Source organism: Salvia hispanica, chromosome 4, assembly GCF_029641045.1.
Source record: "Salvia hispanica isolate PSC_SH4W2 chromosome 4, Shi_PSC_v1, whole genome shotgun sequence".
In the NCBI taxonomy this organism is placed as follows: Eukaryota; Viridiplantae; Streptophyta; class Magnoliopsida; order Lamiales; family Lamiaceae; genus Salvia; species Salvia hispanica.
The window spans coordinates 48,718,540-48,744,650 of record NC_142695.1 but is presented as its reverse complement, the minus strand read 5'-3'; the positions used below and the strand labels follow the sequence as shown (position 1 = coordinate 48,744,650).

At 35.6% G+C, this 26,111-nt stretch overlaps 2 protein-coding genes across 2 annotated transcripts; one reads left to right on the top strand and one right to left on the bottom strand.

Annotated features, from left to right (window-relative positions):
- Positions 1 to 7,201: 7,201 nt before the first annotated feature.
- LOC148929340 (uncharacterized) lies at positions 7,202 to 8,154 on the bottom strand. The gene is made up of 2 exons (XM_089056806.1): positions 7,876 to 8,154; positions 7,202 to 7,771 (listed from the first exon to the last, which is right to left on the bottom strand). The coding sequence occupies exons 1-2, from the start codon at positions 8,152 to 8,154 to the stop codon at positions 7,202 to 7,204; spliced, it is 849 nt and encodes a 282-aa protein (XP_088912932.1).
- Positions 8,155 to 10,461: 2,307 nt separating this feature from the next.
- On the top strand, positions 10,462 to 17,352 carry LOC125200142 (pre-mRNA-processing factor 19 homolog 1-like). Its single transcript, XM_089057681.1, has 18 exons — positions 10,462 to 10,599; positions 10,687 to 10,772; positions 11,471 to 11,542; positions 11,658 to 11,720; positions 12,372 to 12,458; positions 12,546 to 12,693; positions 12,777 to 12,898; positions 13,073 to 13,189; positions 14,261 to 14,356; positions 14,473 to 14,532; positions 15,082 to 15,156; positions 15,588 to 15,692; positions 15,818 to 15,937; positions 16,028 to 16,105; positions 16,185 to 16,281; positions 16,424 to 16,475; positions 16,753 to 16,823; positions 16,953 to 17,352. The coding sequence occupies exons 1-18, from the start codon at positions 10,587 to 10,589 to the stop codon at positions 17,069 to 17,071; spliced, it is 1,581 nt and encodes a 526-aa protein (XP_088913807.1). The 5' UTR covers positions 10,462 to 10,586; the 3' UTR covers positions 17,072 to 17,352.
- Positions 17,353 to 26,111: the final 8,759 nt, after the last annotated feature.

Below are 26,111 nucleotides of genomic sequence, written 5' to 3'. Positions count from 1 at the left end.
CTTTTTTTTCCATTGTACTCTTCAATGACGGATCCAGAAAACCGAACTCGTGGGATCGAAAAATAACAAATAATATATAATATAGTATAATATTTAAATAATTATTATATATAATATAATTTAATATTGCATTATTTTTGTCAAAGCAGAGTAATTATTTAATGCCATATCATTTTTTTGAAGATATGAAAAAAATACATCACACAATAATTTAATTTTATTTGTAATTTTACAAATATTATTGTTGTTAAACTACAAATAAATATAAAAGTCAAATTAAATCAAATTAATACGAGTCACACTAAATGAAAATTATTTATAATATTTTATATCATTTTTAAGGATACTTGGTCTGTTAATACAACATTAATTAAATCAAACACACACATGTTAATAGTACTATGGAGTATTTAAGTTTACAACTAAATGCTAGAAACAAAATAATGCCGTATTAAAAAAAAACTCCCTAGGTTTACTAAAACAAAATTACAGCTAGCCTTGCGCCGCTTTCTTCTTCGTTATCTTCTTTTCCAAATTTCTGCAAATTTTCTACTTTTTCAATTTTCTCATGAAACTTTATTTCACTTCTCCCCTAATCTATCTTCTTCTAATTCTCTTCCATGGAGATGAATTAGCCATAGCCTGGGGTCAGAGCTGATGCAGAGCTGGGTCGACGGCTAATTTTGGGAGGTACTCGGTGGTATTCACGGACCGGCGGTGGTGTCGGCCGACCCCACCCGACCCCACCTGGGTCCGTCACTGGTACTCTTATTTTCATATGGAAAAATGAGAGATGGTTAGCTTTATTGTGAGAACTAGTATTAACACATGTGCTATGCATAGGACATAAGAGTTTCAAATAATAAATACTCCCTCCATTCCAATAAATAAGAAACGTTTGCTTTTCGGCACAAGATTTTATGTAGTGTTGTTTTGCTAATTAAAGAAGAGAGAGAGAGTAAAGTAAGAGAAAGGAAAAAGTAGAGATAAAGTTATTTTTATTTTAAGAAACGTTTCATTTTTAACGGGACAATCCAAAAAGGAAAACGTTTTATTTCTAGTGAGACAGAGGGAGTACAAAATATAATGAATATAAAGAAAATAAGAATTCAAAGCAACATGAAGATTTACAAAAATAAAAATGTACTTATCTTGTCTCATTCTAGATGAAGAATTCACTATTTTCCATTAAATGAAACAATTCAAAGTCGGTAAACAATTTTATACAATTTTAATTTATGATTTAAGTGGAGTAAAAACAATAAAATTTAAGACAAAGAGAAGATGTGTGGCTAATAATCAAAGAATATCAGTTAATTAGAATAACATATACAAATAAAGAAAATATATATGAGTAAAGATCTAAAATTATTACTACTATATAAATTTAATTTAATAACAATGAGTAAGTTTCTAGAAATTCCCCTTTTATATATGCACATATATTTAAAATATTAACCTGGAGTAGAATACAATGTTATTTTCAAGAAGCGAAAGATAGTGAATTAAACGCACATGTATAGTGTAATTTCTTCCTTTCGTTTCTTCCTTTTTTCTTAATATACATTTAATTTTTTTTAGATTTTTATAATGTTACTATTTTAGTAATTAATAAAAGATATTTGTGTAATAACTTTCTTACTAATTATTTTAAAGATTGATGATTAAAATGATTAAAGAGTATAGTTAGAATAATAAAAATAGAAATGTACTCCTCTGAAACCAATTAGAATAATAAAAATAGAAATGTACTCCTCTGAAACCAATTCAAACGAACATTTCTGATTTAACAAATAAAAATAAAATAAAACTTTAATGTATAATATAAGCGGAGTAAGATAAAATAAAAATAAATGTTTGAATTAAAGCAAATGACAAACATGAGATGTGTGACTAAAAATAAAAACAAATGACTAATAAACTAAGCTTTTTAGACCCTCACTTGTGACTTTTGATATAGCAAAAATTGTGTCATCAGCATATATCTTTGGAAAATATTTTGAACATCTTCCATTGCGCATGCACGTAGATGATCTTTAACACAAAATTAATGTCTCTATTAAACAAAGAGCAATACCCAACACCTTTAATATTCCTTCTGTCCCACAATAAGAGTCACACTTCATTTTTATTATAAATGGTAAGTAGGTCTCACATTCCACTAACTTCCTTCACACATTCTATTATAAACTTAATATAAAAAAGTGAATCTCATATTCCACTAACTATTCTATTCCACTATTCTTTATATTGATTAAAACCCGTGCTCACAATGAGATTGACTTCTATTCTTAAATTTGTCATCATTGCTCAAGACTTTTATAGTTGCAATATAAAAGAAAATACTATTTAAGAAGTTTGATAAATTATTTTAAACTTACGAAAATTCTCATTACCAAGTCATTTATTATTTTCCATCTAATTTAAAAAACAACCCCCCGCCAGTATACATTTTGCCAAATATTATTTGGTTTAGACAAATTTAATTTTAACTACGTGATAATATGTATACACATTTCAATATAACGTGAGAATATATTATCTCAAAGTCAACTCAATGCTAGCTGTATACTATAAATTTAATTACTTAATAAAAAAATAATTTTAAAATTATATTATAAAATATTCAATAAATTAGTAGTACAAATAAACATTTAGCTCAAAACAGAATAAATAGAATCGAATACCCAAATTAAAATTCTGTTTAGTATGGAAAAATAATTAGTACAGTAGTAATTACAAAGTTCTATATATTGTTACTATTAAAATTTAAATTACTCCATTAAATCTAGCACACTAAACCCACTAAATACCCAAACTAAAGCCCAAATAATACATAAATTAATACTACTAGGGCGTTTTTTTTAGATGGGTCAGGATGGGTTTTCGGGTGTGTATCCTGTGTAGTCCAACCATTTTGTTGCTCGGACAACAGTCCGCCTGACCCGGGATGAAGTCCATGTGACTCGTTGCTTTTAACCCATTTGATAGGAATATTGCGGACTATCTGACCCGGACAAATTTCAGGGTTTATTGACTTGCTTTGGAATATAGGCCTCAAATATCTTCACCATTTCCTCTAGTACCCGTTGCTTTGGAATATTGACCTGCTATAGAGTACCTATTGGTATGAATCTAAAACAGTCCTATGTTAATCTGCTGCTAGGAATCAATAAATAGCTTCAACATAGATCTTAATCTGATTTATCCCCCTACATACCTCACATTATTGAAATTGAAATGGTTCTTATTTTTGTATTTGGAAGGAAATTACTATCTTTGCGATAATGGCTATGCAAATTGCGACGGGTTCCTCACTCCATACAAAAGTGTTTGCTACCATCTACAAGAATGGGCCCCTGGAACAGGTGCACCTCAGAATCCACGGGAAATTTTCAACATGAGACACACACGGGCTCGCAATGTCATAGAACGTGCATTTGCCGTTTTGAAAATGCGATGGGGGATATTGAGGAATGCTTCTTATTACCCAGTAAAAATTCAAACCCAGCTCATTTTAGCATGTTTCTTGCTACATAATTACGCAAAATCAGCTATGCCAGTAGACCCACTCGATGAACTTGCGGATTTAGAAGATGATGATTTAGTCCATCAAGTTGAAGAGCAGAACATTCAGGGAAACTACATAAAATCCGTGGAGCCTTCGACTGCTTGGACACAGATGCGCGATAACTTGGCGGGTTCCATGTGGGATGAAGTAAGTATGATAATGTTTGTGAATTTTGTGTATACATAATATTTGTGTCAAACGAGTTCTAAGATTTTTGTGTGTTACTTGTGCAGTATGTGGACCAAGTTGTATGACATTCGGCCTATTAATGCTCAATTTTCAGCATGTTCTAAGACGCATCGTCGATGGTCGACATCGCGAATGTAGGGTTGTAGTTTCGGATGGATGATATAACTCTTCAGTTGCTTGACAAGAAGTCTTTATTATTGTTGTTTTTTTTTACCCGACTCTGTTTTGTATGATGAACTATTTTACCGATGTATTTCATTTTTTTCACCTCATTTGACACTGCTGAAGTTGATACACAACATAGTAGGATTTTATCTTATACAAACACATAGATTATGATAGCGGTAATTAGAAAGTGCATACTTCAATGTCAGTAGGAAACAAACATGAAGACAAAAGTGCACATGAAAACATAAACATAGGGATCATTGCCCATTACATATCATATACGCATAGACTTCGCCAATACTGCAAACTCAGCGAAGATATGTGCCCTCACCTTCTTCATTTGCGAAATGAAGAAGACCATGACTTCGGACTGTTCGACGCCTGTGATGAACCACCAGGCGACGATTTCGGACTAGGAACATGGAGGTGGACGGGCATTGTACACGCAAGTGCTGTCTTCATGATAGGTTTTCCACGCGGCCCTGGTACGTAAAAGCTAGTGGGTGGTTTATTCGACGACTCGCGGTCAGATGATTTGACGTCGGCCTCATCGAATAGTTTGCGCTTGACCTTTGCAGTGATCATAGTTGCCGGTGAGTTAACCTCCTCAGAGAAAGGTGAGTCACACGCAGTTAAGTCGACCACATTGCGACAGTTTGAGGTGGTATCGGACAGTACGATGACTTCTTTAAGTGCTGCACACTTTGCACGGCTCTGGGAGCTCTCTTCCTTCACATCTAGAGGACCGAAAAGGGAAGTCAGTCGACGGTACTCGGCCTCGTCTTCGTGGTAGTAAGCGCCTACTAGGGGGTGACACTACACAACATACATGCAAACAACATTAACATATAGCTGGTATAAAGAGTAAACAAACTTAAGTAACGTGTAAAATGACTTGTATTACCTTCAACATCTGTGACCATACGTCATCAGTGGCATCCACCACCTTCAGTTTTGGATACCACCAAACATCAGGGGTCGAGACGACCAAGTTGAAGGTCTCCAATCGTGTCTTTAAGAACTGCAACCTTTCTCGCAGCTCGTCAAGGCTGAAACCCAAGCCAAAGCGGGCATGTATTTTCGCCATTGCCTCGGCTAAAGCTTCCTCCGGTATGGCCGACCCTTCGACGTTCAGCTCTTCCTTCATGCGCACGACGGTGGTCAAGAACTCGTCCTCTACATCGGCAGACCACTTCCCCTTGTAGAATAATATCGCTTGAGGCGGGATGTTCATGTTTGATCTTAGAGTTTTATTAAGGTTGACTGGTGTGTAGAGTGCTTGGACAATGCCGTATTTATCTTTGGGGTTAGTAAATACAAGTTCTATTTGTTACTTCAGAACATTAAATACTTTGATTGACAATTGTCTACTACCAATGGTAATGAATTGCTAGCGGCGGGTGTGTACCGTCATGACTCTAGCCGTCAATCCCATTTAAAATGTAGTCGGTGGGGGTAGATGATCCAATAATAACATTCATAAATGCAGTTAATTAATTAAGTAGGTGAACGCACCATTTTTTATCAGAGAAATCTAAAAAAATTAGCAATTTATCCTCAAAAAGCAAGAAGAAATACAACGAGGTGGTTTTTTTCACTTCAAGCTCTATGGTTCCGCATTTCCTAAGGAACGAGTAAGGAAACCAAATATAGTCCATTATCGTATATTCTAATCTGCAATTTGAACTCAGATGTAGCATAGTTAACTGACGTATTGCTCTTAATTTCTTTTCAGTGCCGAAGCTGAAGGATTGCGCTTGCAAATTCCACCATTTGTTAAGAATTACCACGCTCTCACTCATGCCGAAAGTCTTGTAAGTCTATATTTAAAGGCGGGCTATCCCTTTGTTTAATCTTAATGAACTTCAACAATTTTAGTACGCCTTTTTTTTGTAATTGGCAGCGGATCCCCCCTGAATGGGTGAACAGGTATGGACGAGATTTGCCACCGTATTATACCCTTGAGATGCCCCATGGCGGGAAGTGGGATAAGACTGCTGATTGTTGAAAACGGATGCTACTTTAGGAGCGGTTGGTCGTCGTTTACGGTTGCAAACAACATTAACAACGGGGATACTCTGATTTTCACTTACATCGGCGGAGGTGTATTCAAACTTATCCGAACTTGTTCAATGACTGGCTACCCCCATTGTACGATTGTGATGGTATGAGTTTGAAACTCAAATATGCACTTCTGATCATCGATCTTTGTTACTATCTTCAAACTAATGACTACCATATTATGCAGGGGCATTGTGGCCAATTTCGGAGAAAAACGTGATGTCGGACGTAGACACAAGTGATGACTATGAAACATCGGAGGGTGAACCTGATGATGATGGCAATGCCACCGAAGGAATATGGGGAGACCAAAGAGACCTGAATGATCACCCTTCGTTCACAGTCACTTTCAATGAAACTTCTATTAGGCAAACATTGGTTAGTTTTAATGCATAGTAGGACCTTCTTGATTACTTTATATAAGACCGTATAACCTCCATCTTGTTGGTTGATTGTAGGAGATACCTGTAGGATTTTGGTCACAATTCGTCCGTGACTCTGGTTTGGAGCAGGAGGCATATTTCACGGTCGGCGGAAGAACGTGGGAGATGCGTTTGTCTAATGGAAATGGTAAAATCCGCGTTAAACGCGGCTGGATGCACTTCAAGCAAACGAACAATCTCCGAAAGGGGATGTCATGTCGTTTCTATCTGGTCAACTCAGAGGAGGTTCACTTCTACGTAACAATCCACCCCTGATCAGTGTCGGACATAAGGTTATTCCAGGTTATTCTATGCACCCTTATCCACGACGCTCATTGAACTTAAGCTTCAGAAAATTGTGTGCCAATTTTACTTGTCGTGCACATAATGAATGTTATATTTTGTATAAATGGACTTCATCTGATGGTAGCTACAACTCCTATAAATTACTAACTGCTTTGAACTTGCTAGCTCTGATATAAACCTCTATGGACATATATGTGTTGGAATTAGTATTGCTCAATATTAATGTTCTTAGGGAGTGCTTGAGTTTGATAGATTTGGTGGTCGCGAACAACTAAGAACTTAGAAAAGCATCAGGCAATCACTAGTGGCCTTGATGATATACGACATATATATATAACAAAATAAGAGACACCACACTGTGTCTATTGCGAGCTGCCTAACTCGTCCTCTACATACGACTAGTTCTATTACATAGCAAAAGCAGGACTATAATGCTTAGGAACAGCAGCCCATTCTAAACCCGAGTGTAGTGCTCAAGGGCATGTCAAACATAAGCTTGTCGTGCCCCCTCCGGCAGGCTCATGAAGTAGTCAAGGCTTCCAACCCTAGAAAGGATAGCATCAGAGGCGATGAACACTTGGGATAGGGTCAGCCCCGGTATAGCACCCATCATCTCGAACACCTCCTTCCTTGCCTTAGTCAAGTCGAACTCGTATCCAATGTGAGCCGAGAGGCGGTCTAACCTTGCATTTGTGTCCCCGTGCAATTGGCCAATGACATCGATGAGACCATCTATGAGGTCACCCCTCTTGCGTTTCTTAGGCGCCCTCTGGTTGCGTTGGCTGTCCACTGCATTGCTGTAGACACTGACAGTCAAATCGTCGGATGTGCCATGATTATTTGCTCCGACTCTCTCGAAATGGTCATCCGCACCAAAGGGGGTTTCATTGACGCGATCAAGGCTCGCATCAGGAGAAGCAAAGTCATTCAGAGTATTTGCCCGAACAGTGTCTTGTGCGCTGCCTCCGGTTGCCCGATCCTTGCCGAACACTACCTTCCAGTCGTTGTAATAGGGCCAAGACTTGTGGCGAATAAACCGAGCACTGCTGTCAGCCTAAGAGAACCAACAATTAAATCCAGACCGAACCATCAGACATTTATATAACAATAATGATTGCTAGTTCGATTACATTGATCATATTTTCATTTGCATAATACCTTGATGATTTCACTCCATTGATGCTCGTCACAGTCAATCTTATAGTCATCGTGGTTGTTGAACCCAACACCACTCTTTTCCAGTATTGCTGACACAGCCGAGTAGAACTTCTTCCAAGTATGAAGCTTCGATTGGATATGAGGGCTGACCCTCAAATCAGTGTTGGGGAACTCTCGGCGCATGGATTCTTCTAGCTTCTGAAGGTATCCGGACCTAAAGCCGTTGTCGGCCTTCCAGCCAGTCGCGACCAACTCTTTCAGTGAGGCGATGAAGTACATATTCTCCCTGTCGCTCCAAACCCTCCTAGATCGGTCACCATGGTTCTGACTCCGAGCAGAACGCCCCACTCCAGTTGCTGCAAATTCAAACAAAGAGAGCATAAGCAAAATTTTACATTAAAACCGAAATCCTAAACAAATACACCCAATTCCCCCTTCTTGACAGATCGTGCACCTTGGCTGCCACCCATTCCTCCACGATGCATCTGGTTGCGCCTTAAATCACCCATGTTTTGACCTTCAATTAATGCGGTAGGTGTAATTAATTGAATGAACGCCCCCTTCTATTTATGTATGAAACTCAATCTAGTTGGTTCTTAAAAAATTCATTTGTCGCTCACCAAAATTTTCCAAATTTGATTTTACCGCCAGCATCTAAAAAATGGTGGGGAAGAAAAATTATGGCGGGGGAGTCTTTTCTCAATTTTGGTACTGGGCTTTGTGAGAAGGACAATTTTGGTTTAAGAATAAAAATTTGGGGACAAAATGGACAACCTAAAGCTAATCAACAAAAAATCGTGGCACTACAAAACGTTGGGCTTGATGGGATACGCATTGTCCAAGGCTACAAAACGGTGGGCCGGATTTGATTTTGTCTATGCTTAGTCCACACTCTTAATCCAATATACAATCATAACATACGAAATCCTGACCCATCTACAAAACACGCCCCTACTTCTCAAAACCCTACAACAGCGCCTCCATCTATCCCCACCCCTCTCTATCCGTCGGTCTCTATCTCCCCGTAATCGGCGGAAATCATCAATCTGCCACAAGCACCGCCCCTTCTGCCTCACCGGAGCTCCGTCCGCCGCTATGTATCGTCAGCCTCTGTCTTTTGTGCACTTGATTCACCACCTTCCATCTCTCTCTGTTCGTAGTTGAGCTCGACGGTTCAGCTTCTTCCCCTGTCCGTCTGCCTTCTCTATCTACTCCGCGGCAATCGGTGCCACTACCTTTCTTTCTTTCCAAATAAAACTCTGAAGACTGAACATCACACTGTCTAACTCATATTTATCTCTCCCTTTCAATTCTCCGGCAATAAGAGCCGTCGTCACCTCCCTCCCGTCGGCGATTCACCACAGCAAACGATGTCGGATCGGACCGTCACCGCCCAACAACCTCAGCCTGCTGCCCTCGTCATCCATCGGTGGAGGCTTGGAGCTGTCGCCAACTGCAATAAAAAAATCAGATAATTAGTCCACTAAAATACAGATTCAATTAATGGTGTGGTTATATATAACTGTTTAAGCTTACTTGAGAAGTCACTATTACTCAATAGGAGCTGCTTTTTTTCTATCCGATGGCTATCATTTTTCAAAATGACCATAAGGATAAACAAAATAGCTTCACATTTTCCCTCCAAAAAGGGTAAATATGTCTTTCCATCAAACTGTCACTTTAGATTAGTAAAGATGAGACGACAATGAGCATATCACAGAACCCGAATCAATTAAGTTGAAGTAGATATACACCTAATCAATGAAAAGATCAAAGGACAATTTGTAAAGTTGTCTTACATTCGATATGAATAACCGTTTGTTGATATATTGACTTTTTAGTCGGCCATACAATTTTTTTATAATCTTTATTTTGAAAAAATATAAAAGTAAATTCATGCAGTTTTTAGAATCAAAGTTATGTCTAATAATGACTACACCATGATATATATGATAAGAAAGATCCAACATTCACTTCAATTGGTATATTTCCTAATTTGGAATTCAAGAAGTTGGATAGGTCATCTCCGATCTTTTGCTCAATATTCAGAGTTCTGTTGAATAATATGATCGGGGAGTGCAAATTTCTACCTAAGACTGAGGAATTTTAGTGAAAAACTAAAGGCTAATATGAGAATAAGAAGTTAAACATTTACAAAGTCTTTCGAAAATAATACCAACTAATTTTTTTTTTAATTTTGTTATAGATAAAAAATGGCTATACCATCATAAATGCAAAAATTATTATACATTGATAATTTGGCATTTGATTTATATATTACATTTATTTATTTATTTTAATTGAATATCTCACCTCTAGATATTGTCATTAATTCGTTCTTCAAAATAAAAATAACACCAGTAACCAGCACCACAATATAATTAATTATATTTATAATATGCAATTTGATTTACTTGTTTGAGATATATCTTATACTTTATTAGAACTATATTAAATTTTTATTTCTCTACCTCGCTATTTGACAACTTATATTCTAAACTTTTCCAACTATTTTATTACTAAGACCTATTGAAATTTATTTTTAAATTTGTACGTGCCATTAGCATAAGCGTTCTGGCATTATCAATTTCACCCCTCCAAAACTTATATACTCTGAATCGAGATTTTAGTGTCTTCGCCTTCTCCCTCTCTCTATTTTCCTCTCGCCGGACCATAAACCCTAGCGCTTACAGAACAAATCAACACACACCATGAATTGTTCAAGTAAATCTACTATATACACTCTTGCAACCAACATATACATTTAAATTGCTTTTGTTTTGTGTTTTACACGCTATATTTTCTTCGCAGTTACTGGCGAGGTGCCGGAGGAACCTGTTGTCTCGAAAAGCTCCGGTCTCCTTTTTGAGAAGCGCTTAATTGAGCGCCACATCTCGGTTTGTGTTTTCCTCTCCTTTTATTTTCACTACTCTCTAGCATTTCTATGTTAAATATGCTTGTTTACACCTTTTGTTGATTGATTTCATCTGGCCTTTGTCTATTTTCAATTTTGTTTAATTATGGCGTGCTTGGTTACCTGGAGAAACTTATCTAGGAAGGATATTTGAAATTTTCGGAGGGAATTTTGGCATGTTTGATTTCTGATACCTCTCAATGTAGTGAGTAATAGAATGACTATTTTAAGTGGACTTTAAGAAGTTTGTTTTGAGTTAGATTTTCAATTCTTCAATTCGAAATATTATTGTTATCCATTTTAGTATACAAGATGGTGAAGTTCTATACGAGTCATTTAGCCCCTTAAGGAATACTTGAATTGAATCATCCTTTCATTGAACATGGATAAGCTTTTCCTTCAATCTTCCACAGTGCTGGTTCTGCTGGGGATATTTCTAATTTTTGAAACATTCAGTGAAGGCTTGTTTTTTAAGAGATAAGATTCGAATTATTGTCCTAAGCCAGTCCAAAAGAACTGTAGGATATATATCTAGGTGATCTTTTGCTATTTTTTGTTCCCCTGAAGTCTTAAATCTTTTTTATTGGTGAAGTATGTTAGTAAATGTATTTGTGATGGAAGACACCATTACTCATGTCTTCTTGTCCTTTTCAATTTTCTCTTATGTTTCTATTTGATCAGGACTTTGGTAAATGTCCCATTACTGGAGATCCTATGACAATGGATGATATTGTACCCGTGAAGACTGGGAAGGTATGATTGTGGGATGCCTAATAGTTTGGATGGACATTAGCTCCCTTTGTTTCAGTTGTTGTTTATTTCTTATAGCAATCATGTTTATATTTTGAGCTTGATTATTTTGTGCCAGATAGTGAAGCCCAGGCCAATGCAAACTGCTAGTATTCCTGGGATGCTGGGAATGTTTCAGATAGTATGTGTTTCTCTTTCTGAACTTCTTTAACATTTTTTCACAGTCCCCTAAAACTATTGGATGTTTGATATATATTTCATCATTTTGAACTTGGGAGACTCATGTTGCAAGTTCTTGCATGAGAAGAAAAATCTGTGTTAATGAGATAAATGGTGCTTACTGCATTTTGAATCTTTTGATGGTTTTGTTTTTATTTACATCCTGTATCTGGGTTTATCCTATATAAGAAAAATGTACTTTTCCCTATACAAATTCAGCATTGTTCCTGCATTGGTGAAATACTTTGTATGCTGCTTATTATAATAATTGAACTTCTTACTTAGTAATAGCGAAACAAGCACATAAGTTTAATTAAGCTACAATGAGAATGCTGTCATTTAATTACTCATGAGTTGCATTTGTTGATACTGGATGGAGACACTTTGCAAGTACTAGTATTTACTTCCAAAAACTTCATTGATGTATATCTTTCAGCTAGTTAGAGGAAATAATTGGCCTACTGGAATGTAATGTTGCCTTGTTATTCAATTGATTCCCACTTTTCTTCCCTATTTGATAGTATACTCTATTAGTTTATTTACAATTAGCTTAGACATTAAGATGCAAATTTGAACTTTAACACTTCTTTTCTTCTAATTTCATTTACATTAGGAATGGGATGGCTTGATGCTATCAAATTTTGCATTGGAGCAACAATTACATACTGCCAGGCAAGAGCTGAGCCATGCCTTGTATCAGGTGTGGATTTGTCAACCTGTAGCAGTGTACCTTCATGAAGTTGGCATGGTACATAAATTTTACTAACATTTACTTTGATCCTTGCAGCATGATGCGGCATGTCGTGTTATTTCAAGGCTGAAGAAAGAAAGAGACGAGGCTAGAGAGTTATTGGCACAAGCTGAAAGACAAATACCCATGTCAGTGGCTGCACAAGATGCAGTGAATGCTGCTGCTTTAAGCAATGGGAAAAGAGGTTCTTGTTTTTTGAGATTGAAGTCCATTCTATTTTTGAGCTTGTGTGGGGTTGTCTTGTTCATTTTTCAATTATGCTTGTAGCAATCGAGGATGGTGAGATGGGTCCTGATGGGAAAAGGGTTCGTCAAGGAATCTCGAATAGTATCATTTCTGAGCTTACAGATTGTAATGCTGCCCTTTCACAACAAAGGAAAAAGCGACAGGTAAGTCCTGGATTAATCTAGTATTCTGTGGCTCCGACTCTTGTCATGTGGAGTGGCTTGAATCTAAATTTTCACAGAAACTTCTGTTTTGATGTTCTTGAGTTATTCCCTAGATATTTATGTGATATTCCTTCATAGATATGTATGTGAGTGTGTGTTTGTGTGGTCTACCAGATACCATCAGCATTGGCTTCTATTGATGCTGTGGAGAGGTACACTCAACTCACTGTTAATCCTCTTCATAAAACCAACAAACCTGGGATTTTGTCGATGGACATCTTGTACTCCAAGGTATGGGAAGTTCACTTTTTATCTATATCTTTCTGTGATGGATTTCCTTGAGCATCAACAATTTGCTTCCATCCTATTGTGATGCCTCATCCATTTCTATCTTTTTCAAGACTATTAAAAAAGTTAAGTTCTGATATATGCTCTAGGAAAAAAAAGCTCATATTCTTTGACATTGATAAACCGTTTGTTGGACAATACTCAACACGATCCCCAAAGAGATATACTATGTGTGGATGTTGGGCTGTTGGCCCATCTTATGATTTCAAGATGATGACTTTTGCTTCTGTTGCGGGTTTTCCTTGGGGGAAATAAAAATTAAGCTAATAAAGAATGTTCCAATGCATGACATGCCTTATTGTCTGAATTAAGAGCCATTAGTGTAATAGCTTCTAGGAACATATTGTTTTCTTAATTTATATGTCCTGTTTTCTTTGTAATTTCAGTATGCTTTGCATGTTAGTTTAAAGCAAATGAGTGATTATTATGTTTTGTCTTATTTTTTGCTCTAAGTGGAACTTAACTGTATTACTGACTTACTTTAGAGAGCCAATAGGATATTCCAACGTAAATTTATCTTCTGCACTTAATGGGGCTGCTGGATTTTAGTTTTGGCTCTTACACTTAACTACTTTTGTCCTGTTTTTTTCTGTCACTTTTTTTGATAATATGAACAAGTTATCAAATTGTACATGACAATGCAATACTCTACTGAACTGTTTACTTTTTACAAAATTAATCAGTTTCTGACACTTGTCTATATAAGATGCTACCATAATAAACATCAAGCTGCTGGCTTATTTACCATGATAGCTTGAACATTTAAGTATGGAAGCCTCCAATTTATCAAACTATAATTGAATTCTTACCTGTAATAGATATCTGAAATTATTCAGTTCTAGTTTATAGATTGTCCATCTGTAACTACTAAACATTGTTCAGTTGGTACTATGGCATTGATGGTAATTATTCTAGAGCTGTTAGCTTTCTTAGTATCTACTTTTGTCCTTCTCGTTTTTTTTAACTTTATTCTTACAAAGACATTTTGCAACTTCTTTTGGATGTTTCTCTTAGGATCTCATTGCCACTGCTGGGGCTGACTCGAATGCGGTAGTTTTTGATAGATCTTCAGGCCAAGTAGTATCTACTCTCAGTGGTCATTCAAAGAAGGTCAGCCTTAAATCTTGTTTTGTCCTGAATGTTCATTTTCTATCTCCCCCTGTTTTACTTAGTTTGAACTCTTTGATGATTGATGAAGATGAATAACTTTCTTTGTTTTTCTCTAGGTTACAAGTGTCAAATTTGCTGCGGAAGGTGAATTAGTAGTTACTGGTTCTGCTGATAAGGTAATACCAACCATGATTTCCCCCCATTCTATTAGCTGATTATTTACACTCTCATTTTCCTGCTATTTTATTATTCTATTGCTCCATGTTTTATTAGTTGTTAACTGATAACTTTCTCTGAGATTTTAATGCAAACTTCTCTCCTTTTAGGTGACTAACGTTACCGTACTATGGACATGCTATTTGCTCTCATAATTTTTATTGAGGCGTATTTGCTCTATATTTATCTTTATCCTGTGATGATTTGAAACTGTGTCAAAAACTCAAATTACTACGAGAGAGAACGTTATAATCTCTTCTTCTGAAGAAACCTCTTCTTGTTAGGCATGCACTCTGTTATCTATTATTTGATAGTCAGCGTGTCCCTAACAGCTTTTGGTCAAATAAGCCTCTTTAATGTAAAACTGCGAAGAGGAAAGGGAGCGTTCTCTGATTTCCTGGTACAATGTGAAGTGCTTCGTGAACTATGTGGCCCTTATTACCATTCTGCTACTTACAGTTTCTACAAGTTGTGTACTGTGCAACATCATATTTTTCTACTTATTGCAGACAGTTCGTGTATGGAGAGGGTCTGAAGGTGGAGACTTTGATTGTAGGCACATTTTGAAGGATCATACTGCTGAGGTAATTAATTTGTATGCTGGTTGGTGAATTGTAAATCTTATACAATTTGTTTGCTGGGTTCTCATGCATTGCATTCTACTTCTCTCATGCATAGCACCCTGATATTCGCTTTTACTTGATCACTCTAGTTGAAAGTCATGTATTTCAGAACTCTTCACACACAAGTAATATTGCAATAGCAAAGATGTTTAGAAAAAAAAAACCAAAGAATAGCACTTAGTAGCAGCTAACTAGCTACTGAATGCGAGACAAAGTTTTCTCAAGAGCGAATTATGATTTGGGTTGTGAAGAAATTGACAAAAATTTACGCTCTTTGCAGAAAATTAGAGTGTTTTCTTTTTTGTTTCATCATTCTTTTGCAGTTTTTAAAATCTTCACACTCTTGATTGCTTTCTACCTGATTTGTTTTGCTCAATACATTTGTATGATAGGTGCAAGCTGTTACAGTCCATGCAACCAATAACTACTTTGTCACTGCTTCTCTTGATAATACATGGTGCTTCTATGAACTTTCTTCAGGTTTATGTCTTACTCAGGTACCCACCTTTCTCCAACTTTATACACAAAAGGAACCAAATATGTTTATTATTCTGCCTTTTTCATTTTATTTCTGTTTAAGTTGGGAATTTTACTTCTCACTTGTGTTATATGGTTTTTGCAGGTTGAAGATACATCAGGATCTGCTGAGGGATGCACATCAGCAGCCTTTCATCCTGATGGTCTTATCCTTGGAACGGGCACTTCTGGAGCGGTTGTTAAGATTTGGGATGTAAAAAGTCAGGTGCATATTCATCTATATGAATTTTTCATCTATTTCGTTATTTCCTTGTTTGATGTTTCATTTAATCTAGTTGCCATTGGCAATGTGCAGGCAAATGTTGCAAAATTTGATGGGCATATAGGGGCTGTAACAGCCATATCATTTTCAGAGAATGGTTACTTCCTGGCGGTAGGTTTTCCTTTCATAGAAAGTGGATGATGTGACATCCAAGTTTTTCATGCCTACAATATCATGTTTGAACTTTCAGACTGCAGCACAAGATGGAGTTAAGCTTTGGGATCTTCGCAGGCTGAAAAATTTTAGGACTTTTTCCCCTTATGATGACAATACACCTACACAATCAGGTTATTTTTGTATATTGATGGTCATCATATGCATATTGCAGAGGTTAAGCAGTATACTACTCTATTATAAGATAGTGTACAAGAAAACCTGCAAGATTGATTAGTTTTCTAATTCCTCACTTGAGACCTTCTGCTTTTGCAGTGGAATTTGACCATAGTGGAAGTTACCTTGCTCTAGGAGGATCAGACATCAGGTATTGTACTACCCATTATTTGGTTCAAGTTAACATGTTAAATAAAGGAATTAAAAGTAACATAACTTCCACTTGTAACGTTCTCCTCTCTACACCTAGAAGAAACATTAATCGATTATATCAGGGATATTCTGTTTTCTTTAGTTTTTTCAAAGTTCTTCAATCTGATTGCAGTTGTCATACAGAGTTACAAACATATCAAGAAGATTTAAAGTGATAACTATGTTTTCTTTTTTGGTGATTGTGAATGCTTCATTTCATCTATGGTATATTACAGAGTCTATCAAGTTGCAAACGTCAAATCTGAATGGAATTGCATTAAAACATTCCCTGACCTGTCTGGCACAGGTATATTCCTCATCCTCCCTGCACAAGACATACTGCAAATATTAATTGCTTAGCTTTTCAACATTGCTTGTGGTGCTAATGGTATTTAATTTCTCAAACTGTTGGGCTTTATATCACTCATGGGTGCAGGAAAAATAACAAGTGTTAAGTTTGGCCCTGATGCAAAATATGTGGCTGTTGGGTCGATGGATAGAAATCTCAGAGTATTTGGGCTGCCTGAGGAGCACGATGATCAATCAGAGACATGAAGCATTTACTGTGTATTCCAATGATGATTGCAATGCTCTGAAAAAAGTGAGTCTTTATATGGTCATGTTTAATCCACAAAATGGAATTTTCCGGGCTGGAGAGCTGAAATAGGACCGACTTGAAGAGGCTTTTTTTATTTGGAACACAACCAAGAGGGACAAGAAATTTGAGTATTACATTCAAGTGGCTGTTGTGTATGAATAGATTATCCCATTCCGAAATTGTTTAAATTAAATATAAGGTTCGATAATTGTAGGATCTATTTACTTTTTTTTTACAATTCCAAGTGTTTCCTTATGTTTTTACTTGTCGCTTTTATGAAAGTGCCATTTTTATATAGTACTTCGTCTTAAGATATTTGGTAACTTATTGAATGCATGGACATAGAGACGTCAATTCAACCAGAAACCTGTGGGCCGGCTCGGACATCTCGGTAAAATGAGCGGGTTAGGATTGTAATTTTATTATCCGAATACAAAACGGGCTAAACGGGTTGGCCTGAATGGATTGGCAGGTTAAACGGGTTGTGGGTCGGCACGATGGGTTGTAACTTTTAATTTAAAATTATTAACTTTTAGGGGTTTTTTCTTATATTTTGAATCCTCAATATTTCTACATAATCATTAGCCTTATTCAATTTTCATTCTATATTTTTTCATTCGATCCCACAATATCAGTTTTCAAGATCCACCTCAACTCATTATTCCACCGTCCCATCATCTTACCACCACCAAAGCCAATAAAAAAAAAATTTAAGAAATAACTTATTAAAATCTTATATTTATCATTTTAATAATGATTCATGTAAGATATGATTTTTAATTTTCACAAAGAATTAGTTACGAACAATGCCAAAATAATGACACGAACACAAGTAGTAGTTGATCGAGATGAAATGCTTCTCTCCAAGTATTATTGTAGAATATGAAAATATGAAGATTCTATATGATTCTAACTATAAAAAAATGTCTCTAAAATTTAAAATCATTTTATAGAAGAAAATTTCGATACAAGAAATTATTTTCGAAAGCTTTTACGCCCGAATAGTCCGATGGGTTAGCCCAAAATCCGTAGGTTTAGGGTTAGGGTTGAAAATTTATAACCCGAAAAATCCATAACCCGAATAGTCCGCACCCAAATAGCCCGGCAACCCGAGTGGGTTGGCCTGAACCCGAACGGGTTAGCCCGATTGACATCCCTACATGGACATATAACCTATGGATAATCAAATGAGTGAACTACAAATATGGTCCCTGGACTATGGAATTATCTCATAAATGGTCCCTGGACTTTAAAAATATTATCAGCAGTCTCTGCACTAAGGGTTAATATCAAAAACGGTCCTTTTGCACTGTTTTGAGACGAAAATGCCCTTTTGAGGGGTTTTGGGGGGTTTGGGCAATTTGGTCTTTTTACACTTTTAATCTTTTAAATCTGATATTATTTCAATTATGTACAAAATCTGATATTATTTCAAAATTATCATTCTTCTTCCCTTTTGTCATCCTTCACTTTGTTTCTCTTTATTTCAATATTAGATTTAATTTATAAAATTAAATTTTAAATTTTGATTTTTAAATATCAATAAATTTTTTTAATTAAAACTATTAATTCATGGACACTATAAATATTGATTAAAACTATTAATTTTTGTTATTTAATATAATATTCAGCTAAACTGAAGAAATACAAAAAAATAATATTAATCATGATGGAAAAATAAGAGCTATTCTATTTAGCATCCGTTCGGTTGTTATAATTGCTTGTGATAGAATATTATGAAGTTGACTAAAAAATTTATATAGGAGTATTTTTGTTGAAATTTTCTAGTAATTTTGATTGTTTTCAAATTAATATACGAAAATTATATTAGTCTTACATTAGATGCATATTTATTTCAGAATAAATCGTGTTATATGATCTATTTATGATTAAAACTATTAAATATTTATTAAAACTAAGGCGTTGTCATATCTTATTGATTAAATATTAGACACTAATCAAATATTGATTATGCTATTAATTTTTGTTATTTAATAACTTTTATAATTAAAAAATTTATTGATATTTAAAAACTGAAATTTAAAAATTAATTTTGTAAAATTAAATCTAACATTGAAATAAAGAAATAAAGTGAAAGATGACAAAAGGGAAGAAGAATGATAATTTTGAAATAATATCAAATTTAGTACGTAACTGAAATAATATCAGATTTAAAATGTTAAAAGTGTAAAAAGACCAAATTGCCCAAACCCTCCAAAACCCCTCAAAATGGCATCTTTGTCTCGAAACAATGCAAAAGGACCGTTTTTTATATTAACCCTTAGTCCAGGGACTACTAGTGATATTTTTAAAGTCTAGGGATCATATAACCCAATAGTCCAGAAACCTTTGTAGTTCACTCTAATCAAATATATAGGTAGGTGGTTGTGTAATCTGCATATATACTTTTCAACTTTTAAATGGCGTTTAGTTAAAAAAAAAAAAAAAAATTTTAAATGGCGTTACATCCAAAAATCTACTTTTTTGGAGGGAGAGACGCCTCTTGCATCGAGTGGATCATAGTTACAATGTGCTTGAATTTGAAATTTTTGAACTCATATTAATTTCTCTATCACTAAGTTTTAAAAAAAAAAATATTTTTAGTTTGACCACAGGTATACCGTACATGCCTTTGGCGGAATCCGACTAATCTTGTTCAATCGGATTTGCTGATCAAGAGTCAAGACCGAAAGTCTTCTAGCGGGTGGCGGGTTTGAACCCGTAACCTCGTCAAGGTCACCATAGATATACACTCCTCTTTGAATCCAAAGCAAAAGCGCATACCAGCTTATGTAATGTATAACAATAAATCCAAAGCATGCGCAACAAAGCATTCCATCTTATGGAATGAAGTCCTGACGTGAAAATTATTGTGTCATGAATATAATTAATTCATATTAGTCACTTAATCATTCATGTAACTTATCATTTCAATTTTTTTAACGATATATACTTTTGAATTTTAATGAACGGTATTACAAGCTCAATCTAAAAAATATCATTTCATCCAAGCGAAAAATGTGTATCATACTAAAGTGACAATGCTTCCCGGCTATCATTTGTAAAATTAATACTAACACTTATTACACATAATTATATTTTAAACACTAAAATCAAGAAATCTATAACTAGTATCACAATAGTACGATCCATTTTATTTTTTTTTAGACTTATTTTACATTGTTTAAATAATTCTATGAAATGATAAACAATGTCTATCATACAAAATCTAAAATTATAAATATATATAATAAAATTTCAAAATAAAAAAATTTAGGCAAATATATTGATTAGTTAAATACTCAATAAAATAACTGAACCAACTAGAACTATTAAAAAAACCCATCACAAATTAAGAATTAATATGTCTCTATTGTCTCTTCTACTCCACTCCAGTATGCCTCCATTTTATCTTCTCCCCAATCTTTTATGCCTGCCTCCATCTATCTCCAATAGGCTCACCTTCTTTGGTTATTGTGTCCAGTACTTTTATCGTTCTATATCGCCGCCATGTTCTCCATCAGACTAGATTGCCTCCATATACAGAAATATGTAAGAACTTCAGACAAAAAAAAAAATAATCACAACTAAAAGTATATGTTATCAGCATATATATGTTCAACATCTTCAATTTATGTCCACTTATCTTAAATGAAATATTAGCAACAATAAGTTTTCCCCCAAGAATTCATCATGCAAAATACTATATTTGTAACATCCCTAACCTAAAATATGTCATTAATATTTTTTTTTCATTTGACGTTGTTATTTTTTATAATGGATACGATAAGGCTCGTTTCATGCATTGGTTTTGGGTTAAAATTCTAAGCATTTGGGGGTGCGTAGTAATCTGCCGGACCTAGGAGTTGTTGTTACCTGACCTGGCAGATGCAAAAGAGATGGAATTGAAGTAAAAATCAGAAGTCGTCGTCCAGACCTGGGAGAATTAAAAGTTGGCGACAGGAACAGAATGGAGCGTGAGCAGATCATTTTAAAAGTCTTACTCAAGGGCAAGAGCGTCAAATCACCAGAGGGATACCCTAGGGATCAGAGCCTCACATATATAAAGAGCTCAACCTTGAAGAATGGACAACCACTTCTACACACTCTTAGTTCAAGTTCTCGTTCCATGCCTTAGTTCCACACTTCAAATTTCCCATTTTTTTATCTGCTGCGCACTTGGAGATGGGAGATTCTGGCCACCGTGGTTCTCATCGTCGTTTTGCTGCTGTGTAACACCGCCTTGTGAAGGCGAAGAAACAATATTTACTTGATTTTGTTTAGTTTGTTTTCGTTTCAAGTTCTTGTTGGTTTTTAAGTTTCATAACTCTTGTTCCTGCTTTGATCTACTAGATTCGAACCTATTTCTAGTTATTATGGAAGTTCATAACTCTAGTTCTTGCTTTGATGTTTATTTCTTGCCTATTACTTTCGTTCTTGTTTATTGTTGGATGTTTGGAGCTGAGATCTGTTGGTTTGTTGATGGAGGTTGGGGATTTGCGTATGGAGATGTCTGGATTTGTTGAATCGTGGTGTATCTGAGTTGGAGTTTCGCGTATCTGATGTTTGCTGTTTACGTTGTGCATGATTATGGCTATTTACTTTCTGTTTCTGCATCCTTTAGGTCCAGTAGCGTAGATCTGGTAGTTTAGGCTTAAATTTCTCGTTTTAAGTTAGATCTGAAGTTTGCTCTGTTTTCATGGTGTTTAATACTCTGTTTTATCTGCTATTCTCGTTTGATTCCCGAAGAAGATGAAGTTGTGGGTAGTTAGAACCAGATCTGCTTTATGTCAGTACTTTTTCTGCATGTACTTTACTTTTCTGCATTGTTCTCCAGACCCTTTCAGTACCTTCTGAATGTCTTTTTATTTTTCTGCATGCTTTTCCAGACCCTGGAGTTTAAGGAAACTTGTCTCTACTTTTCGCTTTGTCCCTGTCTGTCCAAATTAGGAAAGTCCTTCTAGTTAAGTTAACTCCAGTTGTCTTAGAACTTTAAAATATCCCAGCTTCTCTAAGTCATGCATGTTCCGTACGCTCTCATTTCTTAGACCCAGTAGGTAGAGTAAAGTTTTTTTTTCTATCTCTCAGACCCAGTAGTTTTAAGTTCTCGACCCACAAAATTGCGTGGCAGCAGCCAGCCCCCTTTTTCCAAAACATCCTCAAATGCAGTTTCGTAATACATTCGTCCTCGTGGGATCGATCCTTTACTTCCCTGTGCTAAGTAGTATTATAGTGGGTTGAGGTTTTGAAGAAATAGAGTGCATCCAACGACCCCAGTCTAATAGTTTCATGATCTTCTAGCCTCTGAAGTCTAGTCGAATTCTCTAGACCTGTTAGATCGAGTGATATCACACAGCACGCACCTCCACTGCACGTTTCTAGCTCTTCAGGATATATTAAAAATATATCATAGAGGATAACACCTAATAAGGGGTGATTGTGATAAAATAGTTAAATCTAATATATATATATATATATATATATATATATATATATATACACACGTGTGTGTTTGTGACACAAACAATATATATGTAGTTTTATAAATTAATTGAAGTAATAAAATATATTAGTTCAATATTATTATGCATACATATACGTGTATACTATGAGTGTAACATTAGTAGATATATATTCTGAAAATAACTTATTTTCTTAAATAAGAAATAATTTGAAAAAATAATAGTGACGTGTGTGAGTGCATGCATGTATGGAACATTATATTTTAAAGAAATGACATGTGTAAACTGCATTAGTAGCTTAGTCGACAGCTATACATTAATTATATAGAATAAATCATTAAAAAGAGAGGGATAGAAAAAAATATAAATTCACGCTGACATTAGAGAGTGGGTAGGAGGATGGGATAAATATAGTTAGATAAATAGGTGGTATTTGTTTTATACTATTTTCGGGTGGAGAGGTGAACCTGAAGAAAAATAACTGAGGACAACCTTCATGTATATACTACATAGTTGTAGATCAGAAAATAGAATCAGAGACTGGATTAGATTACCATTTATCGTGATCAGGTGTCTATAAATCACACTTTTAATTTTACGCGCGTTACGTAGTTAATTGCTATGTGTTGACTTGGGGTGAATATTTAGATTATACTATATGAATCTGATATAGTTGTGTTATTTAATATCGATTGTGGAATATGACATGAATATGTGATTGGTGCAATAGATATGTGAATGGTGCTATGATTAAGTTTATTTATGGTATTAGAATTTCTTGAATCATTTAATTAAAGATGATCTGCGACAATCTTGCCCTGGATCTGAAATCACAGTGGACATATTGAGACCTTTGGGTCAAATCATATTGTGACCTCCGGGTCAAATCACAATGGGACCTACGGGTCAAATCACAATGGGACCTACGGGTCAATCATATTGGGACCTACGGGTCAATCATATTGGCATAGTCCCGCACAGATACCAGGCTTGCTTTGTCACAGAATAATAAATTGATCATAGAGGCATATGCATATGGAAATGAAATTATTTATGATATATGCTTTGTATTGTGTATGATTATATACGTTGTTTCGTGAGTTAATGAAGAGAGAGAGAGAGAGAGAGTAAAGTAAGAACGGAAAAAGTAGAGATAGTATTATTTTTATGAATTTTGTGAAGGGGTTGGCAGCGGAAGCGCTCACATAAATCAATTACAGATAATTCAGATCTATTTAGCGGATTATTTAGACAAATTCTATTCGCGTAATTATCACATGTATCATGCTCATAACTCAAATAATAACATGCTTTAAATTAATTGAAACCTAAAACATGCTTTTCTAAGGTTCAACCATTATACCTTGATGATTCTCCAAAGAATCGAAAATGGCTAGCGCCTTCTCCACGTGAAGATCTTTAGTACAAAACCACGGATCTTCTGACTGGTTCCCGGACTGTGAACTGATATCAGGGTGGGCCGATCTCACCAGTGCACTAGGACTTAAATAGAGAAGAGAAGACAGAAATCCTTTCCCTCGGAGGAGAGAAAATTCGACCACCACTAGGAGTAGGGGGGGCCGATAATTTTAGAGAAAAATTAAATGTATTTTCTGTCTCCTTTATTCTCCTATTTATAATAAGTCACATATTGAGCCCAGTCAGGGATCTATGGAAGGCTTTGGATATGGGCTCCTCCAATTAGCTTTTTACTAATTAAATTAAACTCAATTTAATATAAGCTTGAAATTGGAATATTACGAGCAGCCACTACAGAAGTAATACTGCACTCCCCATCCAAATCCGAAATTACAAGTACTTCGGGTTTCCAATACTTTATATTTATTTCCCGCGCTTAAGATAGAAACATCCATTAATTAATCATTGTCTGCTATAGACTTAATTAATCAATATCTTATTTATTCCAAGAGAGGACTCAGCAAGAAAATCTTATTTATTATTCATAGAGTAATTAAACTCCAACTAGCTAGGTTCTGAATAATAAAACCTTATTTCAAGCTTCTCTTGAGGATGTTATCAAACGAGACTCACCTCGCGCACGATTCAACATAATAGCAATCCTAGCACCGCTAGATATTAATCACCACTACCCAATATACCAGGCTTATTGGGTTGCGAAAAACCTGAACCATTTGGTAAGTCAAAGTAGTGCATAATCAATACCGTATGCTCAATGCTAACGTACATTGATTGAGAAATAATTTACGAGACCTCGTCTTTCAGTAGATAGCATAAAGACTGTCTCGCTGTTAGATCCATTCAGTGCTATACCACACCAACATCATCTTATTTCAGTAAGGCTTAGAAATAATCGGACTGACATTGCAACCTTTCACAGGGAAGTAAAGGATCGATCCCACGAGGAAGAAGGTGTTACGAAACTGCATTCGAGGATGTTTTGGGAAAAGGGGTTTGGCTTCTGCCACGCAATTTTGTGGGTCGAGAACTTAAAACTACTGGGTCTGAGAGGATAAGAAAAACTTTACTCTACCTACTGGGTCTAATAACTGAGAACGTACGGAACATACATGACTTAGAGAAACTGAGATATTTTAAAGTTCTAAGACAACTGGAGTAAACTTAACTAGACGGACTTTCCTAATTTGGACAGACAAGTATAAAGCGAAAAGTAAAGACAAATTTCCTTAACTACCAGGGTCTGGCAAAGCATGCAGAATAGTAAAAAGACAAGCAGATCGTACTGACAGGGTCTAGGGGACATGCAGAAAAAGTACTGACATAAAGCAGATCTGGTTCTAACTACCAACAACTTCATCTTCTTTGGGAATCAAACGATAATAGCAGGTAAAACAGAGTTTTAAACACCATGAAAACAGAGCAAACTTCAGATCTAGACTTAAAACGAGAAATTAAAGCCTAAACTAACAGATCTACGCTACTGGACTTAAAGGATGCAGAAACAGAAAGTAAACAGCCATAATCATGCACAACGTAAACAGCAAACACCAAATACGCGAAACTCCAACTCAAAAACACCAAGTTTCAACAAATCCAGACATCTCCATACGCAAATCCCCAACCTCCATCAGTATACCAACATATTTCAGCTCCAAACATCCAACAATAACAAGACGAAAGCTAAAAGCAAGAAATAAACATAAACTCAGAGATATCCAACCAAAAGCAAACATAAACTTCCATAATAACTTGAAATAAGTCTGAATCCAGTAGATCAAAGTCAGAAGCTAAAGTTGCGAAACTTATAAACCACAAAGTACTAAACGAAAGCAAATAAGATTGTTTCTTCGCCTTCACAAGGCGGTGTTACACAGCAAAATAACGATGATGATGAGAACCACGGTGGCCAAAATCTTCCATATCCAAGTGCGCAGCAGACGAAATGAAAATTTGAAGTGTGGAACTAGAGCTAGAGCTAGGAAAGTGTAGAAGTGGCTGTCCCCGGATGTCTTGTTCTTCAAGGTTGAGCTCTTTATATATATGAGGCTCTGATCCCTAGGGTATCCATCTGGTGATTTGACGCTCTTGCCCTTGA